At 41.6% G+C, this 16,894-nt stretch overlaps 1 protein-coding gene across 1 annotated transcript in view; it reads right to left on the reverse strand.

Moving 5' to 3' along the window:
• Positions 1 to 16,806, reverse strand: part of KCNK9 (potassium two pore domain channel subfamily K member 9) — an 86,941-nt gene extending 70,135 nt beyond the window's left edge. Inside the window, exon 1 of the mRNA XM_085326254.1 lies at positions 16,218 to 16,806. Coding sequence (XP_085182380.1) covers positions 16,218 to 16,806 — 589 coding nt within the window. The remainder of the gene's footprint in view (positions 1 to 16,217) is intronic.
• Between the last annotated feature and the right edge of the window lie 88 nt (positions 16,807 to 16,894).

Raw genomic sequence — 16,894 nt, forward strand, 5'->3', positions numbered from 1 at the left:
TGCGTAGGCTGCTCAGTGGTAAATAAAATTTGCAGGATGACATGAAGATTGGAGGATGTTTTGCAGCTGAACAGGGATTTCTGTTCAAGCAAAGGTTCGTCCTTCATTAGATCAGCCCACAGGTGAAATGAAAGCGTGGTGACATTAGTGAACACCTTACTATAAGCAAAGAAAAGACTTCAGACCCACAGATGAGTCATGAAATCTGTCTGTTTCAGTGCTCTAATTACATTGCTCATCCAAGAAAAGCCTCTTTTGGAGCCATTAGGTCAGAATCTTCTCTCCCCCAGCTGTAAATCCCTCCTAACTCAGTAAAGTCAATCGATTCATATTGGGGTAAGCAAAATCAAGAGCAGTGCCCTTGTACAGCCTTTGATCTTTCTGTCTCTTTCTGAGCATAAGCTCACAGAAAGCTGTTAAAGAGACAAGAAACCCAGGCCCTCAGGACTCCTTCATGCTGCAGGCACTCTCAGCAGTGAGACTGACATAAAGCACTACATTTGGGAGGTGAAAGGGAAGCCATAGGAGAGACAAAAGCCTTCTGTCTCTTCTTCAAGGCTGTAGACCTCCCAGAGAGCCTTTGGAGATTTGTAAAAGGGTTGGAGCATGTCACATTTAAAGGTTACACAGAAAAGAAAAAAGAAGAATACATATATATATATATATTTGTATGTATGGGTGTATATTTTTTCTCTGTTTCAGATAATGCTATCATTCCAATAGAAAAGCAAACACAGTGAAGCACAACTCCTGTGGGCTCTCCTACAGCTTCAGTGAGCATGCACACTCTTTCTGATATACAAAACTGAAAACACTAGGAGGCCGAAGACCAAACAAACCAGACATTTCTGTTTCTGGAAGTCACCTGAAGGAATGATTCCAAGCAATAGTCCATTTTGTCCTAATAGATTTTTCCGACTTCCTCATCAACTTCAAAGCTTCTACCAATAAGCTGTGCAGGAAAACCTGCCACCCTCTCCTTGACAAATATCTCTTCACTGTGAATGGAAGCAAGAGTCACCATTCAAAGGACACAGGATGCTCCCCAAATAATATGTATATTATACAAACAACCAAAGAATGATCCTGTGTCACAGGACCATTTCTTCCTTTTAAATCTAGTGTAACTTCTACTGAGAGAGTTGATGACATGGTCTTCTGGTTGGGACAGTCATCATTACTCCGTAGTCTTGTTTCTTGCTTACTGGATTAATAGGGACATCCAGTCCTCAAAGAAAGAGGAGAGGCAGCCAAAGCACTTGGCCTGGACAAATTCTATAGGAAACCTACAAGAATTGCTAGAATATTGCTGATTGCGTTGGAAGAAGTGAAGAGTAAAACAGAAGACAGGCTGGGAAGCATAAGGGCATTCCTCCATCTAGGATTTCCTCCAAACAGAACAGCAGTTTAGGAATGCAAAGCTTTTAGAATGCAGAAAGCTGTCCCCTCTTGGACATCCTGAACCTGCACCTGCTCTTGCAAAGTCATTTTTTTAAGTCAATGCGTATGATCCAGGAAACAAAAGCTTTGGAGGAGTTATTTCTAATAACATTTGAAGCACCCATGAATATATATCCATTTTGGATACACATTTGCACTTGTTCTGTTCAGTTAATGCTGTCTAGGGCGCAGAGGGGAAAACGTTTCTGTTTTTTAACATCAGCTTCTGTCAGACCTCACATTCAACATCTTGCATTTAAGACCAAGACTGGCTCTAAAAGAGGTCTCCCAGGTTATACATTTTCCACAGCACTGAAATGTGCACAGTGTGATGGAGACAAAGATAGAGGTATCTGTAATGGCCATTATGGAACTGTATTGATTTTGTTGGTTATATGTCATTTATTTACTTTTTTAAGCCCTGTTTGGGAACATTTTCTGTTCCTTTCAGGCTGCTGCCACATTTTAAGGTTATTACAGGAGCTAATATTGATGCTATACAGTGTGTATGTGGATTTGTTGGGTGAGTAGGAGGGGATGCTTCCTTCAAAATTCAGGCTCTCAGGACCAGATTCTGAACAAATCCATCTCCGTGTAAAGCCAATGACTCCACAGAAACAACCAAGTTGCACAGGATTTACAAAAAGCATCCATAATCAGAATCTGTCCCAATCAGCCAGGATTCACCTTTTTTGTCTGTTGGGAAAGACTTAGGCGGTTTCTCCCACTCCATGTTGATGGAAGGGACTGGGAACACAATACCATGTGGGAATGAAAAAGTAGCTTTACGGTGAACTGAAATACGAACAGGAGTTAACACAGAGTGCTGAGAAGGGAATGAATCAGCCAGTCCCACTGAAGACAAAGAAAATTTTCAGACTGAGTTCTCACCCACTCAGACACAGCATTTTTTCTTGGCCCCTGTTTTATCATCTCTTTCTCTCACAAACCATACTATTGCAGTATCCAGAAAACCTATAAAAATGACCCTTCCAGGAGCAAATCAACTGATCCTACATTCTACCAGCATTAAACAGTCTGTCCATTCATGCCAAGTCAGTCTGAGGCCTCCAGAATAATTTGTGTTCACTAGCCTCCCAGGCCATGCACATGGAGGAAGTCCAACAGATGCATCAACTCACTGTGTAAATCTTATCCTCACATTTCTATCCAGGAGTTCTCRCTAAAATTTGGCTCTTAGTAGGAGRGAAGGGAAGAGGGGGAAAGAAAGGGAGGGAGGGAAGGGAGGAGGGTGGAAGGTAAGGGATTGGGGGCAGGGGAGGAGRGAGGGGAGAGAGGGAGGGTAAATAAATATGAAATAAAGCTGGGACCAAAACTGAAGTATAGAAATTATGGGACCCAGCCATCATATCAAAGTTTGGGCAACTTCAGTTCCAGATTTAATGAAGAATTTACCTCAGGCATAGAACATGGGGAGCTACATGGTCTTGATCTCTGGTGTTATTTGAGGAATGGCGTATATACATATCTCACTGTTATGATATAAAGACCTGAACTTGAAGCCCATGGAGGGGGAAGCAGGTTGTGAAACACAAAAGATGGAGTTTGCAAAAAGTCTTAGAGGGCTCTTCTGAGAAAAAAAAAAGTACGTTTAGGCTTAAAAAATGTGTAGTAAATTATCTGTTCTCCCCTTGGTGCAGGCAAGTAATTCCTCTCACTTTAATGGACAACTTTATGGCTGCTAATAACATTTGTAGCTAAGATAATGACAAGGATAATCAAATCCCATGCTTGAGGGCATAGACTGATTGCTGCAGGGGTTAGCAACGAAATCAGCATTGCCATATATTGCACAGGTGTATTATGGGATATATTTCCTTTCTCTGTAGAAAAGCATTGGTCGCTGCCAAGATAACAGATTGCATGATTGTCTGTGTTACGGCAATTTGCTGGTTTGTATGCATGGGATTTGGGGAAAGAGGAGAAACCTCTYTGTTTCATCGTGACGGTATTTGTAATACAAAATACAAAATGAGCGAGGTTGCAAGACCATAATGACGCATCTTCTAACAGAGCAGCCCTCTTAGCAAGCTCAGTCTTGACTGAATGAAGTCCACTGCCAGGCAGCAAACCTCGCAGTGCGTTCRGTGTGTTATTCAGCAACATCCATGGAGCGTCCCAGCAGTTGAGAGCTTGCAGAAACCTCAAGAGATCATTCAAGGGATTTCAGACTGCTTAGATCTTTAGCCCATCAGAGGCTGTTCARAATAGCCAGTCAGCTCCTGTGTAGGACTATCAGCCCCAAACTCCTAGAAACACATGGCTTGAAGGGATCTCAAGGGGTAATCCAGTCCATTCAGCTCTGAGGCAGACTAAAGCATACCAAGACCATGCCTGCTGGACAACTGTCTCACTTGTTCAAATCAATATCCTATCATCAGTACCCTGCAGGTTCCCTGYAGATCATGGTCCAGCATATACTCAGATGTTTTCACTACTGACAGTGAACCTATATCCCCCATGCCACAGATGAAGCCATGAGCAGTTATGTTGAAAAATTGACCACTGATCTCTTTACAACAACCTTTCGCATATTTAAAGACTGTTATAATTCTCTTCTTCATAGTTTTCTTTTTCAGTCTAAACAATCTCTTTTCACTTCAGAATGAAGGCAGGACAAGTTTTCTCCTGGCATTTTTGTTGCTTTTCCCTTCTGACACTTTGATTTTTCTGTTCCTTTCTCAAAATACTGTGCCCAGAACTGGAACCAGTTTTCAAGCTGAAGCATTACCAATGACAGCAGAGCAGAATAATTACTTTCTGTGTCCTATATCCAACACTTGCCTATTTTGAAAGTCTTACACCATAGACTCACATTTAGACTGTAAACCACTTTATCACCCTGATGTTCTGGTTGCAGAACTTGCATCTAGTCAGTTCATATCATTTTTCTATGTATGCATTTGATTTTTCCTTCTGCAGYGTAATACTTTGCACTTGTCTTTATTGAATTTCATCATATTGATTTCAGACCATTTCTGCAATTTATCAAAATCATTTTGTATTCTACTCCTGCCCTCCAAACTGCTTGCCACCCCTCTCACTATTAATAATACGTGTACTCTCTGTACTATCAGCCAAGCCATTAATGGAAAAATTGAATAGCACTGACCACAAGACAGACCCTTGTAAGACTCTACATGTTATGTTCATCCAGTTTGACAGTAAACTATTGATAAATATTTTTAGTATTTTTTCATTCCGTTGTGAAATTATTCTGTGGCAGATTTGGCAGAAGCCAGCTGGGGTTGCATTTTCTGCCTCATTTCCATCCTCCCGCATAGACTAAGCTCTTGATGCACAAAGGACAAGGGGGAGCCCAGGCATAACACCTGTAGTCCACAGTGGGTGCACGTCCAGCCCTTGCATCCACTCATGGTAATTCAATGAGAACTCAATGTTATAATGACACRTGTGTACTAAAATCAAGATCTACTGCTCTGTTAAAAGTCCAGAYCTACTAGCTAGATCAACTACCCTATTGGAAAAAARAAATCAAAGTCTGACATGAGTTACTCATGACAAATTTGTGTTAGTTCTAGCTTGTCCCTTGTTACCCCCTGAGTACTTTCACACTGATTGTTTAACAGCTCACTCAAATATCTTTCTGAGTATCAAATTTAGGTTGACTGAGCATTAACTCCCCATGTTCCCTGCTGTACTTCTTTTAAAGATAGGTACTTTGTTTGCTTTTCTCTGCAACAGCCACTGGTAGAGCTGTTCAAACAGCAGCCATAAAAAACTGGTGACACTGCTGACAGTGAACAGTTGCTGCTAAGAGAAGAGGTTTGATTCTTATCCAGATATTCAGCTAGAGATGAAATTGTAGGAAGCACTGATAATCCCTCAGGGAACCAGGAACCTTCAACAAAAAAGGACAAGATAAACTCACATAGATCCCAGGCAAGATCCAACACAAACTTCAAACAGCCTGTGTATATACAGAACCATAGCAAATAAGGCAGGAGGGGACTAGTCCATACCTTGCCGCAAGGCAGGACAGTATGCATAGGTCACTCTTGACAGATGCTTGTCTATCCTGTTCTTCAAGAAATAGTAAAGGAGAGCCCACACCCTCCYCAGGCAACCTATTTCAGTGTTTCACAAGTATTATTGCTAGAAAGACTTTTTCTCCATGTCTAGACTGAATCCTCCTTGTTTGTTGTTTAACAGTACCACACTCAAGTTCACACTACCACTTTCAAGTTCTTCAGGAACAGATCCTGGACTGTGTCAGATGTAGAAAGCTCCCCAGGCTGGATCCTTTATCATGGAAATATTTGTAACTGCTCATCACTCTGCCTGCAGTCGAGTTTCAATTAGTTATCCAAATGCAGAACATAAATGCTTAAGAGCCAGCAACTTCCACTGTGATATCTATAGCTAGATATTCAGAGCCAAGCTTGCCTCCTATGCATTTACCTCTTATACCAACCTTTACTGTGTCCCACCTCCAGAAAAAGAAAAATTAGTTGAAACCTTAAAAAAAAAAAAAAAAAAAGAGGGGGGGGGGGGGAAGTCAGAAATACTTATCCTCCTCAGCTTTGGAAGAGGAGCTATAGAAGCAAACCACCATCAAAACCATGATTAATAAATCATGACAAAAGACCAAAGTGCTAGCAGCTGGTCTACCTACATTGTAAGGACATTTTGACTTCTAATTTCATACRACAAAAACTACATGCAGATACACAGGAATACAGTGAGGCTCTATGAAAAATTATCTCTGGTGCCAGTCCAAGAAGTCAAACCAGAGCTAAATGGAACCCATACAGATTAAGCTATCAAAAGCACAGGAGCTGTATAAAAGCTTCTAAATGAAAATATAATTAGGGGTGGATATTTGGGAAGAAAATAAAAATGGAGCCATACTGAATCATATTAGCGCTTCTCAAGCATTAAAATAAACCTCTTGGGTGTGCAGTACATTCATGAACTGACTTGTAACAGTGCTAATTTGCCTCTGTTGGCCTACATCAGTAGGTATCAGCTTATGTTKTTTCCTCTGACTGGCAGAGTGCATTCATTAAGGCAAACACATTGCTACTAAACCCCTAATTGTTTTGAAAAGTGCCCTTTAAATAACAGGCCTTTTACTASTAGGCAGGATGTGTTTTAAGAGCAAATCACGAGCTTAAGCCTTTGCTGCCAAAAGACGCGATGCTCATTTATTTGTTTGTCAGACAAAAATACCAAAAAAGGATGCAAAAGCTGATATAGCATCAGTACAGACTGAACAGTTACCATCTACTTTCTCTTCTTGGGATGTTCGTTGCCACATGAAATAGCAAAAGATGGAAGAATCTCAGCAGGGGTAAGATCGAGAAGAAACCTGAATTCTTAATATATCAGTTCAAGGGTCAGCTGAAGAATTCAGGCACAGATCGAGGGTTACTGTTCTGACTGTCTGTTGCTCAGAATTAGCTCTATCTCATTTTCCAACACAYTTGTGTAATATTGCAAAAAACTATAAAGATAATTCACACTTGGCATCCAGTAGCAAATAAATAGTAGATCAGGGACTTTTATAAATGATGTGGAGGAGTAATGGGGGGCAGATCCCTTCAAATGCTAGGAGAACATCTAACTTCCCAAACTTTGATCCTCAAACTTCCATATCCCAAAATACACTGTTTTCCTCTTGGGGAGTTTAGGGAAGTCCAGGTTTTCTGACAGCCTAGGATATGTAAAGATCCTGAATAATGTAGAAAGGGCATCCTTCTACTGTTGCCAGTCCTTGGCAGAAAATACTAGATATTTTATAATAAAAGTAGGCTTTCAAAACTCCTAACCAACCTCTGGAAACCCAAGAGGTTCCCACATACCAGAAAAACTATGGAGGAGCATTGAGACTTTAAGTCACCTCTGTGAGTACGTTCCTCTGGTGCAAAATTCCAGCACTGAGTTCAACCTCCAGTATTCCTCAACAGTTCTGTAACTCTTCAGATGCAATATCTTACACTACATAGCTTGTATCCATAGTACTACAGTCAAGGCTCCATGTACTTCATGCTATTGGAGTTCACTTTAGGGCAAGTCTCTTAGTTTCCACAGCACACTTAATGGAAGTACCAAGTTGCAGATTTTTAGAAATTATTGATGATTATTATTTTTAATGCTGATAGCAGTGTTTTCACTGAGTGAAGTCAGGCCTGTTTCACTATATAATCCAGTCTATTAACAGCTAACAGAGATTGTTCAAGTAAGAGACCTGGGCCTTTGAAACAAGAGTATTTGACATCTTTTCCTACTGTGTCTGGTCATGAAAAATTCCAGATGGGTGTGAAATGTAGCGAAGTGACAWCTCAAAACTCCAAAGGGTCACAGGTTTGTTACAAAAGTTGATTTATGACATAATTCCCATAGCAATGAACCACTGTGGTGGTTTAAACACAGGAAGAAGGCTTCCTTTGTAGAAGGCATCAAAAGAAAAGAGGGTGGAAGGTAACAGAATACTCCACCTGCACCCAAAATGTCTCCATAGCAAATATCAGAAACTGCTCACAGTGTCAACTGCCTTGGGAATAGATCTGTTTTATTTCTATCTTCCCTTCAGTATGTCAAGAGTATCGCTAAATTGGGACTCTGTGAACATTTCCTTGCAGCTAATCTCCTGCACTACCCAATTAGAGAGTTGCTGTAGGTTTCATTCATCAGTCTGTGTTCTAAAGCTCTCTGTGAAATTTTCCTGTCAGAGAAAACTCACACAGTTAACAACGAGAGCGATCCTCTTCTGTGATGGGAGAATGAGGAGACAATCAGCTTCCCATTAGATACTTTTCAACCCCACTCTTTGCCTGCTTTCTGCAAAGCACTTCTTTCTTGTAGGTGCAGCAAAGTCAAAGGACAATATAGTCTATTCCCTCCTAATTATCCTAACAAGTAGGATATTACTTGTACATGAGTCCTTAATAGAGATATGTCTTTCACTGACATGCCCTAATCATCTCCATAATGAACGCAGTTGAAAAGGATACTGAACCCTTTAACCGACTATTGCATAAGCCTCCCATGGCAATTGGCCAGAYACTGGGAAAAAAAAAATCACATATCTCTTAAAAAATAAAAAAGCTGTTATAAAATGTGGAAGGGTTTTCCCTCAAAACAGGCAAGAAGAAAGTGCACATTACCCTTGAAAAAAACAAAAAATAAAACAATGTCTCAGTGGACTAGACGTTGTTGTTAACTGTCAAGCAATAAGGAAAAAAAAAAAGAAATTCAAAAAACCCACCACCAAAATAAATAAAAAGAATAAAAAGCATCAACATTCTTCCTTAAGACTTCTCTTTGCTAAAAGCTAGATATGTAGTAAGTATGTAGTTCAGCTTTCCACATCTGGTTGTTAAAAGAAAAATTCAGTATAAGTGTCAAAGACAACATAAACTCTCACTCATTAAAATCTGCTTGCTTTATCATTTGAAAAGAATGAAAATCTAAAAATTGCTATGTACAGTGAGATCTGAGAGTCATCTCAGAAAATTACTTGCATTCTTCCCTTCTAATTCTATTATTTGTCTTGTATTACATATATTTTCTAGGATTTGGTTTGCTAGAGAATATAGCTCCTTGCATTGTGTAACTTATGTCAAATAACAGCCAGATCCAAAGCAGATGTAAGTTAAAATATTCTCTGCATTACTTATAATCAGCCTTAATTTCTGGTTCTTTTTCACTTAATATTCCCTAATTCATACACCTTCTTGCTTTAATCAAAGAAACCGCAGTAGCTACATTGCCAGTGATATCAACTTTAGGAGGAGCTTATCCACAGATTTTAGCCTGGTGTGCATGGATTCYGGGGACTACATCCAGAGAAGGTAACAAAGAAAAAATAAATTTGCATCACAACAATCTACAGATGTGAAATTTCTATAGTCTATATCTCCATTCAAAAAAATCCACAAATTGAAAGGAGATAAAAAACACAAGTCTGCTACATACAACAAATATCTGTTGCAAGTCCACAGTAACCTGTTAGTTCTACTTAAAAGCAGCAAGGTCTCTTCCTGATTAGTTCTGCATCATCAGCAAGTGTCCTTGCCAGCATCTGTTATATGGGCGAGGGACATTTCATGCAGCCGTTATCTGAATCTAGTCAAGGATTTTCAGTAAAAATCCATATGAACCAGATATCTAAATTCCCCAAAGTGCCTTTGAAAAAGGACACAGAGTAATAACAGAGATAATAGTCCATAACTGTATACGCCTCTTCACATAATAAGGCTCCAGGATCTGTTATTACTGCAAATCAGAAGACCTAAAGYGCAGGAGTTTGCTAATATCACCATGATTTCATTATGAATTTGTGCCTTTGGTTCATCTTCACGGGTTAATCTGGGTATAAACTAATGCCATGTGGTCTGAAAGACAGCGAAGTGAGCTGTTTGATAATTAGAATAGCTCCCAACCTGAATCTTCCGAAAGTCACTTTACCTTCTTGTCTCTAAATTGAGGATAATTTTTACACAGAGGTGTTGTGAAGATGAATCACTTAATGTCAGTACAGCATTCTGAATATAAAGTGCTGTGTAACACCAGCTCTAAGCTATGAGTATTGCCTTCATCATTTATGAAGGAATATTCTCCAGCATTGAAGGAACTAAGCACTTCAGCTTAGATTGCCTTCAAGGGAAGATGACAGCTTTCTGGCCCTTGCTTTGTGCCAGACCAAATGATTCAGAGAGTCTGTCCTAAAACCCATGCAGTCCAAAAAGGAAGCTCTCCATTAATCAGTTTTCCTTCACATCAAGCTTCACAATTCTGATCCTGAACCCACAGAAAGCAAAGGGATATTTCTTTCTATTTAGGAGAAGCGGGCATAAACCTATAGCTAACAACTATACTTCTTCCTTTACTTAGTCTATAAGACTTCTTCCTCCTAGTTTTCTCCTGTAAATTTCTGTTTCCTGTCCTTATAGCAGTGGGATCATTTTCTTTTTCAGCTAATTTCTAACCCAAAAGACTCACTGATGCCATAACTTATAGCATTGTCAGTGTGTAAACATAGCTATTTTTATTCTGACACTTGCAAAGGCATGTGAGTGCATAGAAAAATAATCAATGAGCATGTGCAAAGACCATATAGTGGAGAAAACGTCATTAAAGATCTTTGGTTTTCTTTCTCGAGAAAACCGAACTACCCAAGGAATTATCAGAGTTCAAGACATATGGAAAAAGGAAGATTCAAAAAATCATAGAACATATGTCTTGTAAAGACTTCAAAAGGTCAGCCAGTCCATCTTCCTCCCCAAAGGCAAAAGCAGCTATAACTTAACCATTCCTGACAGATGTTTGTCTAAACTCCTCTTAAAACCCTCCAGTGATGGAGTTTCCACAGCCTTCCTAAGCAATCTCTTCCAGCATGCAACTTCCCTAACAGTTGGAAGAGTTTTCTAATGCCTAATCTAAATCTCACATGCTCCAATTTGGAGGAAGTTAAGAAAAGTTAGGAAGAAAGAGCACCAAATCCTGGAAAAAAAAATGTAAGACACTCATTTCTCAAGACTGCTTATGCAAAGGAAATCAATTGACACCATCACCTAGCTGAGTGGCTAGTGATTTCTCAGTGCTTCCCCAAAACCACTTTCAGACTGTTACTAGATACTGCAGTTACACTGCCAGTAAGCCATACAGCAGGAAGTTGCAGTTCAGCATCAGTCTGAGCTATTCTTTAGCCTTACTTATCAGTGATTTTTGAAAAGCTTTTGCTAATGTGCCTCTGGCAAGAATGTGAGATATCACTGCAAAACCAGTTTTCAAGAACTCAGGAACTGTTTCTGTGAGCATGTGAGCAAAGCAGCCATTCCAAGGCTCCTCTGTGTCAGCAGAACCCTGTTTTTGATTTTTTTTTCTTTGTAATTCTGGTGCAGAGTGCATCTTTGTGTGGAACACTGAAGCTGACCTCCTCTTTGCCCTGGAGATACCACCAGCAGATATTACAAGTCTGCATCACCCAGTATCCCCCACTGAAGCTTCGTACGGTGTGAATCAGAATAGCTTCATTACTTCAGTAGTTCTATAAGCATTCAGAAAAAAATCTTACTCTCTACTTTCACCTGAGTATATTAGTAAGAGAGTTTTAAATGAAATATGACCTTCACAATCCTAGCAAGTCATACAAGCAGCAATTAATTGACCAAAGTGTGGATGTCTTTGTTCTCCCTCTTTCCCTTTTTTTGTCTTTTCTTCCTTTTTTCTCTTTTTTCCATTGTAAATTGTCCATCTGCCATGATTCCCTACTCAAAGCTTTTCAATGGACTGCCTTTAAATATTGCTAACTATCAAAAATCGAGAGCAGAGTCCAAACACCAAGAGATGGCATTAAAGAAGGAGCAATACTGACCAAACAATTCACACTTAAAATCGCTTTTTTTTTCTATCCTAAATTAGAGACATCACCACATTACCAGCTTGGTGAGTATTTTTATACCCATTTTACAAAAAGGTAAACAGATGCAGCAAAGAAAGGCTATGGAGACTTAACTACTATCCTGAAATGGGCATAAGCATGTGTTTGCTTAGTTCATTAATGCAGGATCAAACTCCCTGTCAGGCAACCATCTGCCAGAAGTAAGTAATCCTCTCATCTGGATGTAGCCAGCTCTTAAGTGGTTAGCTACTAAGTAGCCAAACAGTTGTCAGTAGGTAGATACTCCATTCATCATTACAGGTACTGCACCACATTCTTCAAAAATATTTTGTCTCTGTTCACCAGAACATGTTCAGTCACTGCTTATAGTAGTTTAGAGACTGATATTAATGACCTAAAGCTAGAAGAAGAGACTTCCAATTTGCAGCGCACACTCTGTCTGCATTTTGCTCTTCTTACACAGTCGCTTCTGAGAAAAAAAATAAAATAAAAATCCTCAATCTGTTTGTTGTTTCAGTTCATTTTAGGGTGACATAAACAGCTTTCATTTCTTTACATTCTACACAAGCCTCCAGAAATATTCAGTGTTTACTAGAGCTCGGTGGTGTTAAATCAAGTATGACTATCACCCTTTAAGGCCTAAATGATGGAGCGATATCCAAACCAATAACACATTTTGACAGTGCCAACACCTGCTTATATATAAATAGTTCGTTCATCCCATAAACTTGCAGAAAAGGGCATTAAAAATAATAGAAATCCTAGGAATTACACTTTATTTTCAAAATCTGATGCTTTTATACATCATATTCAGCCTCTTGAATAACTCAGTAGCATATTCTGCAGTGTATCACAAGTAGCTGGATGAAGAACTGGATTAATTCACTCCCTGTCATCATTTTGGCTGGGTAACTGGAAATGRATGGGAAATGATACTAACTAACCCTTAAGTGAGAAGAATCCTGAAATAAATTTAGCAAGTGCTGAGAGCCAAGAGGAGGTGGTTAGTATACTTTGGTCACCTAAAAACTTTCTCAGAATTCAAATGTGACCAAAACTTTGTGAGAACAGGGTATTTCTCTTCTGCTACTGGATTTTGAGAGCAGAGTCCTCAAATGCGGTAGCATCTGCAGTTGTTAATTTCCTTGCTGGGTCAGTTAAAAAAGTAGACTACAACAACATTGCATCTGGAGAGCAGAAAAAATTTCTTGGGACACACGTGAAAAAAAAACTCTCTCTGTTCAGCTGATCGTCTCTTGCTTTGTTTTTTCTTGCTCAGACTGMCAAATTCGCAACAACTCCTTACCACCATCTAATAAAAGCAAAATGATAGAGATTGGAGGAAACGTGAAAGTTGAGCGAACCTCGCTGCTTCTCCTAACGTGGAAGGCTGTCGATTTTTTCCATCGTTCAGTCAAAGCAGTTCTTCAGTAGTGGGTATTTAAAGGAAACGAGGYGGCGGTGGCTCGGGCGCGGCGGCGAGCGGGGCAGCGCGGCGCCGGGAGCTGTCCACTTCAGCACCACGGCCACGTGCCGCGCCGCGCTCCGCGCTCCGCGCTCCGCTCCCGCGGCCCCTCGGCAAACACAACAGCCTCCAGCAGGCCGCGGACTGCAGCTGGATCGCGTTCCCTGGCCAACCAGGCACTGCCTTTGATTACATTAAAGCCACAGTAGTTTAGATCAACGCAGTAAAGAGGTAATCACTTCAGACATGCTGCGAGCGCCGCAATCTCGAGGAGYACAATTAAGTTAGACGTAAATTAGTCTGCTATCATATGCATATTGCTAGACTTCGTGGTCCACTGATTGTTATTACACTCCTTTTAAGAGAAGTTTGTCGAGACAAATTTACCACTCCAGAATAGGCAACAAAGTATTTTACTCAATCTATTTTAAAATTCAGCCTGAGATGGTTATTTAGATAATAAAAAGGCACTTTTACAGGGACACTTACTGACTAAAGCACATTCACTAATGCATACAATGCATGTTCTTCTTGAAGTCTGTCTGCAAGGTCTAAAAGGGAGAAGGAAATGTATGTGAGAGTATACACCATGTAAGATTGAAAATAAGGATCATTGTAGAAAATTAATACAAACATTTAAGATCACTGCCCCRTGCAGGAAACAATACCATAGAGAGGAAATCTTTTCTTAATTTAAGAATTTAAGCATAGAAAGTATTTTTCCTCCTGTGAACCAAACTCTTCTAGTACAAATACGAAATTAAAGAAAAACTTTCCATACTCAYGTCTACAGATTACCAATAGAACAAATAACATCACTAAGCTACTCTAGCACTGAAGAGATGCAAAATAGAAGAAAAGTATATTTGGCAAAATGCAGATAGTAACTATTAATAAACTTTAGAAAGACTAATCACATATCCTACTGGAGCAGAGTTTCCTAAATGAACAGTCATTGAAGGATGCCGGTCTTTCTGCACCATTCTTTATTACCACTCTTCCTCCCAGTGGTTCCCTGTTGCTATACACATTTTAAATTTAAACAATCCTGACATCCCAAAGCACCTCTGCCTACAGACATGTACACATATCCGCTGCACGTTGACATGCTCTGAGCTTCCTAAATGAGACTCAGCTCTTTGCACAAGAAAATTGTAGGGTTTTCCAAGTAAGTTGTACTTGTTTCCAAGTAAAACACTGTCTAAGAAGCCAACATCTGTAGCCCTTTCTACCTGTCATCAACAGAGTGTAATACAGAAAGTATTGCAGCCGTCTCTTAGAGCAGAAGTATAGGGCACAGTGAGTATATGGGCATGTGTGTGTAAGCCTTGCACTAAATTCAGAAGGGCATGATCATCCTGTATTCACTTAGCACAAATAAATGACAAGACACGTATCGAGGAAGAGAGAATTAGTGATCAGAGAAGGAGTAGAGTTCTGACACCGTAATGAATGATAGGAAATCTAATTCATTTGCCTTGCTATTACAAAGTTGTATTCTACACTATATTCTCTAGCCTATTAATATGTTTCTATAAATATATACATATATATATGCATGCAGTAACAGAAACAGAAGAAAAAATTATCCCTTAAAAATCTTATCTTTGTAAGGACAAACAGGCTTCAGATTGTTAGAGGATCTTCCATAGGAAATTATTTACTGCCCCAGGTAACAAAATCAAAACTAAATGCAAGTAATACAAAGGACAGTGGATTGGACATTCTGCTGAAAACTGAACAGTATCTTGAGGTGATAATGTGCAAATTTGTTGTAACAACCACTAAACAGTAAAACAATTTAGTCTTTCTGTATTAATGAAAGAGCTAGTCTTTCTTGGACTCAATATAATGGATTCAATATAATCCATTATCAAACATCCACTGAGCTAGAGAGATCTTTTCAGATCTCCCCAGACATTAAAGAGGCACATCTAGAAGTGCTGTGAGAAGCCTCACCAAATACACCCTAATTAATGCAAAACAAGGAAAAACACACATGCTCATCAAGCTAAAGCCAGAGTTGTAGCACAGTTCTGTCAGCACGTTACAGCCTCTAGTTATCATAGTATTTATTTTTACAGCAGGGAAGCAAACTTCATGCAAAATGTGGCTTTGTCCCTTGACTGTCCCTCTACAGTCCTGGGAACAGACACACTTGCACTCAGCAACAGAGATGTGACAGCAGGTGTCATTTTGCCTGTTGGACCATGTGCCCGCAAAGCCAAGACACACTCTGTGACCTGTTGGCACATCAGATTCTCTAGCTGCACTGAAAACTTCAGGAACACGTTAGGAATGCGCAGGAGAGGCCCAGCTATGGGACTACAGCCGTAGGGAACCCCTATCACAGCCCTTGTCAACGTCAAAACAAACCTCGTGAAAGCGGGACTAAGTGGCTACATCAAGGGGTTGCACAGCTGATCGAGTTCCTCTGCTCTCAGCATTTTTGTCCTCATCCAACAGCTTTTTGCCTAAGTTTTCCCCGTGTCTCTTAAGTGAAGGAGCACACACAGCCCAAGGAGGTTCACAGCAACAGGGCCTCGTTCTCCTTGCAGAAGACCCCAGGACCTTCTCGTCATGCCCCTTCTCCTCCTTGCCATCCCAGCCACAGCTTGCTGGTAGCCACCTAGCCAGTGCCAGTACCCCCACCTGGCCAGCCCCACTCATCTCCAGTCCCACCCAGGGGACACAGGCTCCATCTCCAGGGGAAGAGGCAYGGGACACCTCTAAGTCCAACAAGTGCCCGTGGAGAGCAGTGAATTGCATAACACAGTCCCTGCGAGGGGAAAGCCAAGAGGCTCATCCTGCACTTAATCTTTTGCAAGCCACAGCTCCCTGGCCCTCTCCCTTGCTCCCAACTGTGGGGGCTTCTTGCCTCAGCCCTGGCCCCAGCCAACCTCCCCGAGGTGAGACACTCACCGATGGTCGTGATGACCGTGATGGCAAAGTAAAAGGAGCCGGCAAATTTCCACTGGACGCCGGCCCGGTGCGGCTCAGACTGCATGATCACCAACTCCAGCTGCCGGTAGTCCTCGCTGGTGATGTTGTACTTTCCCTTGAGCCGGATCTCCTCGGCTTTGAGTTTCTCCTCCTCCCGCATCTCGTTGTCGGACTCCAGGGCATCAAAGACAGCGGCCCCGACCAGCAGGTAGGTGAACGTGCAGATGATGAGGGACAAGGTCCGCACGTTCTGCCTCTTCATGGCCGCCAGCAAGGGGCGAGTGAGGGGACCATGTCCCCCCCTGGCCGCCCGGGGATCCGACAGGCCGCAGCAGCCGCAGCAGGGGGGCGGCTGCCGGGGGGGCCGGCGGCGCCCGCCGCCGCTGCCGCTGCTCCGGGGCAGCTTGCGCTGCGGCGGCGGCGGCGGCCGCTCCCCGCCTGCCTGCTCGGGCTCCTGGCTGGAGGAGAGGCACAGGAGGCTGCTGGAGCGCCGGGACCAGGTGCCCTGGAGCCGGGAAACTCTGCGCAGGACCTGGCCGAACCAAGGCGTCCCGGGGCGCAGGGCCATGCAGGGCCCGGCCGCCGCTGCCCAGCACCGCGGCCAGGGGCAGCGGGCGCCGGGCGGCTCCGCGCCCAGGGGCGGCGGCGGAGGGGGC

Source organism: Rhea americana, unplaced genomic scaffold (genome assembly GCF_003343005.1).
Source record: "Rhea americana isolate MKP2758 unplaced genomic scaffold, rheAme1 scaffold_0, whole genome shotgun sequence".
Taxonomy (NCBI): Eukaryota; Metazoa; Chordata; class Aves; order Rheiformes; family Rheidae; genus Rhea; species Rhea americana.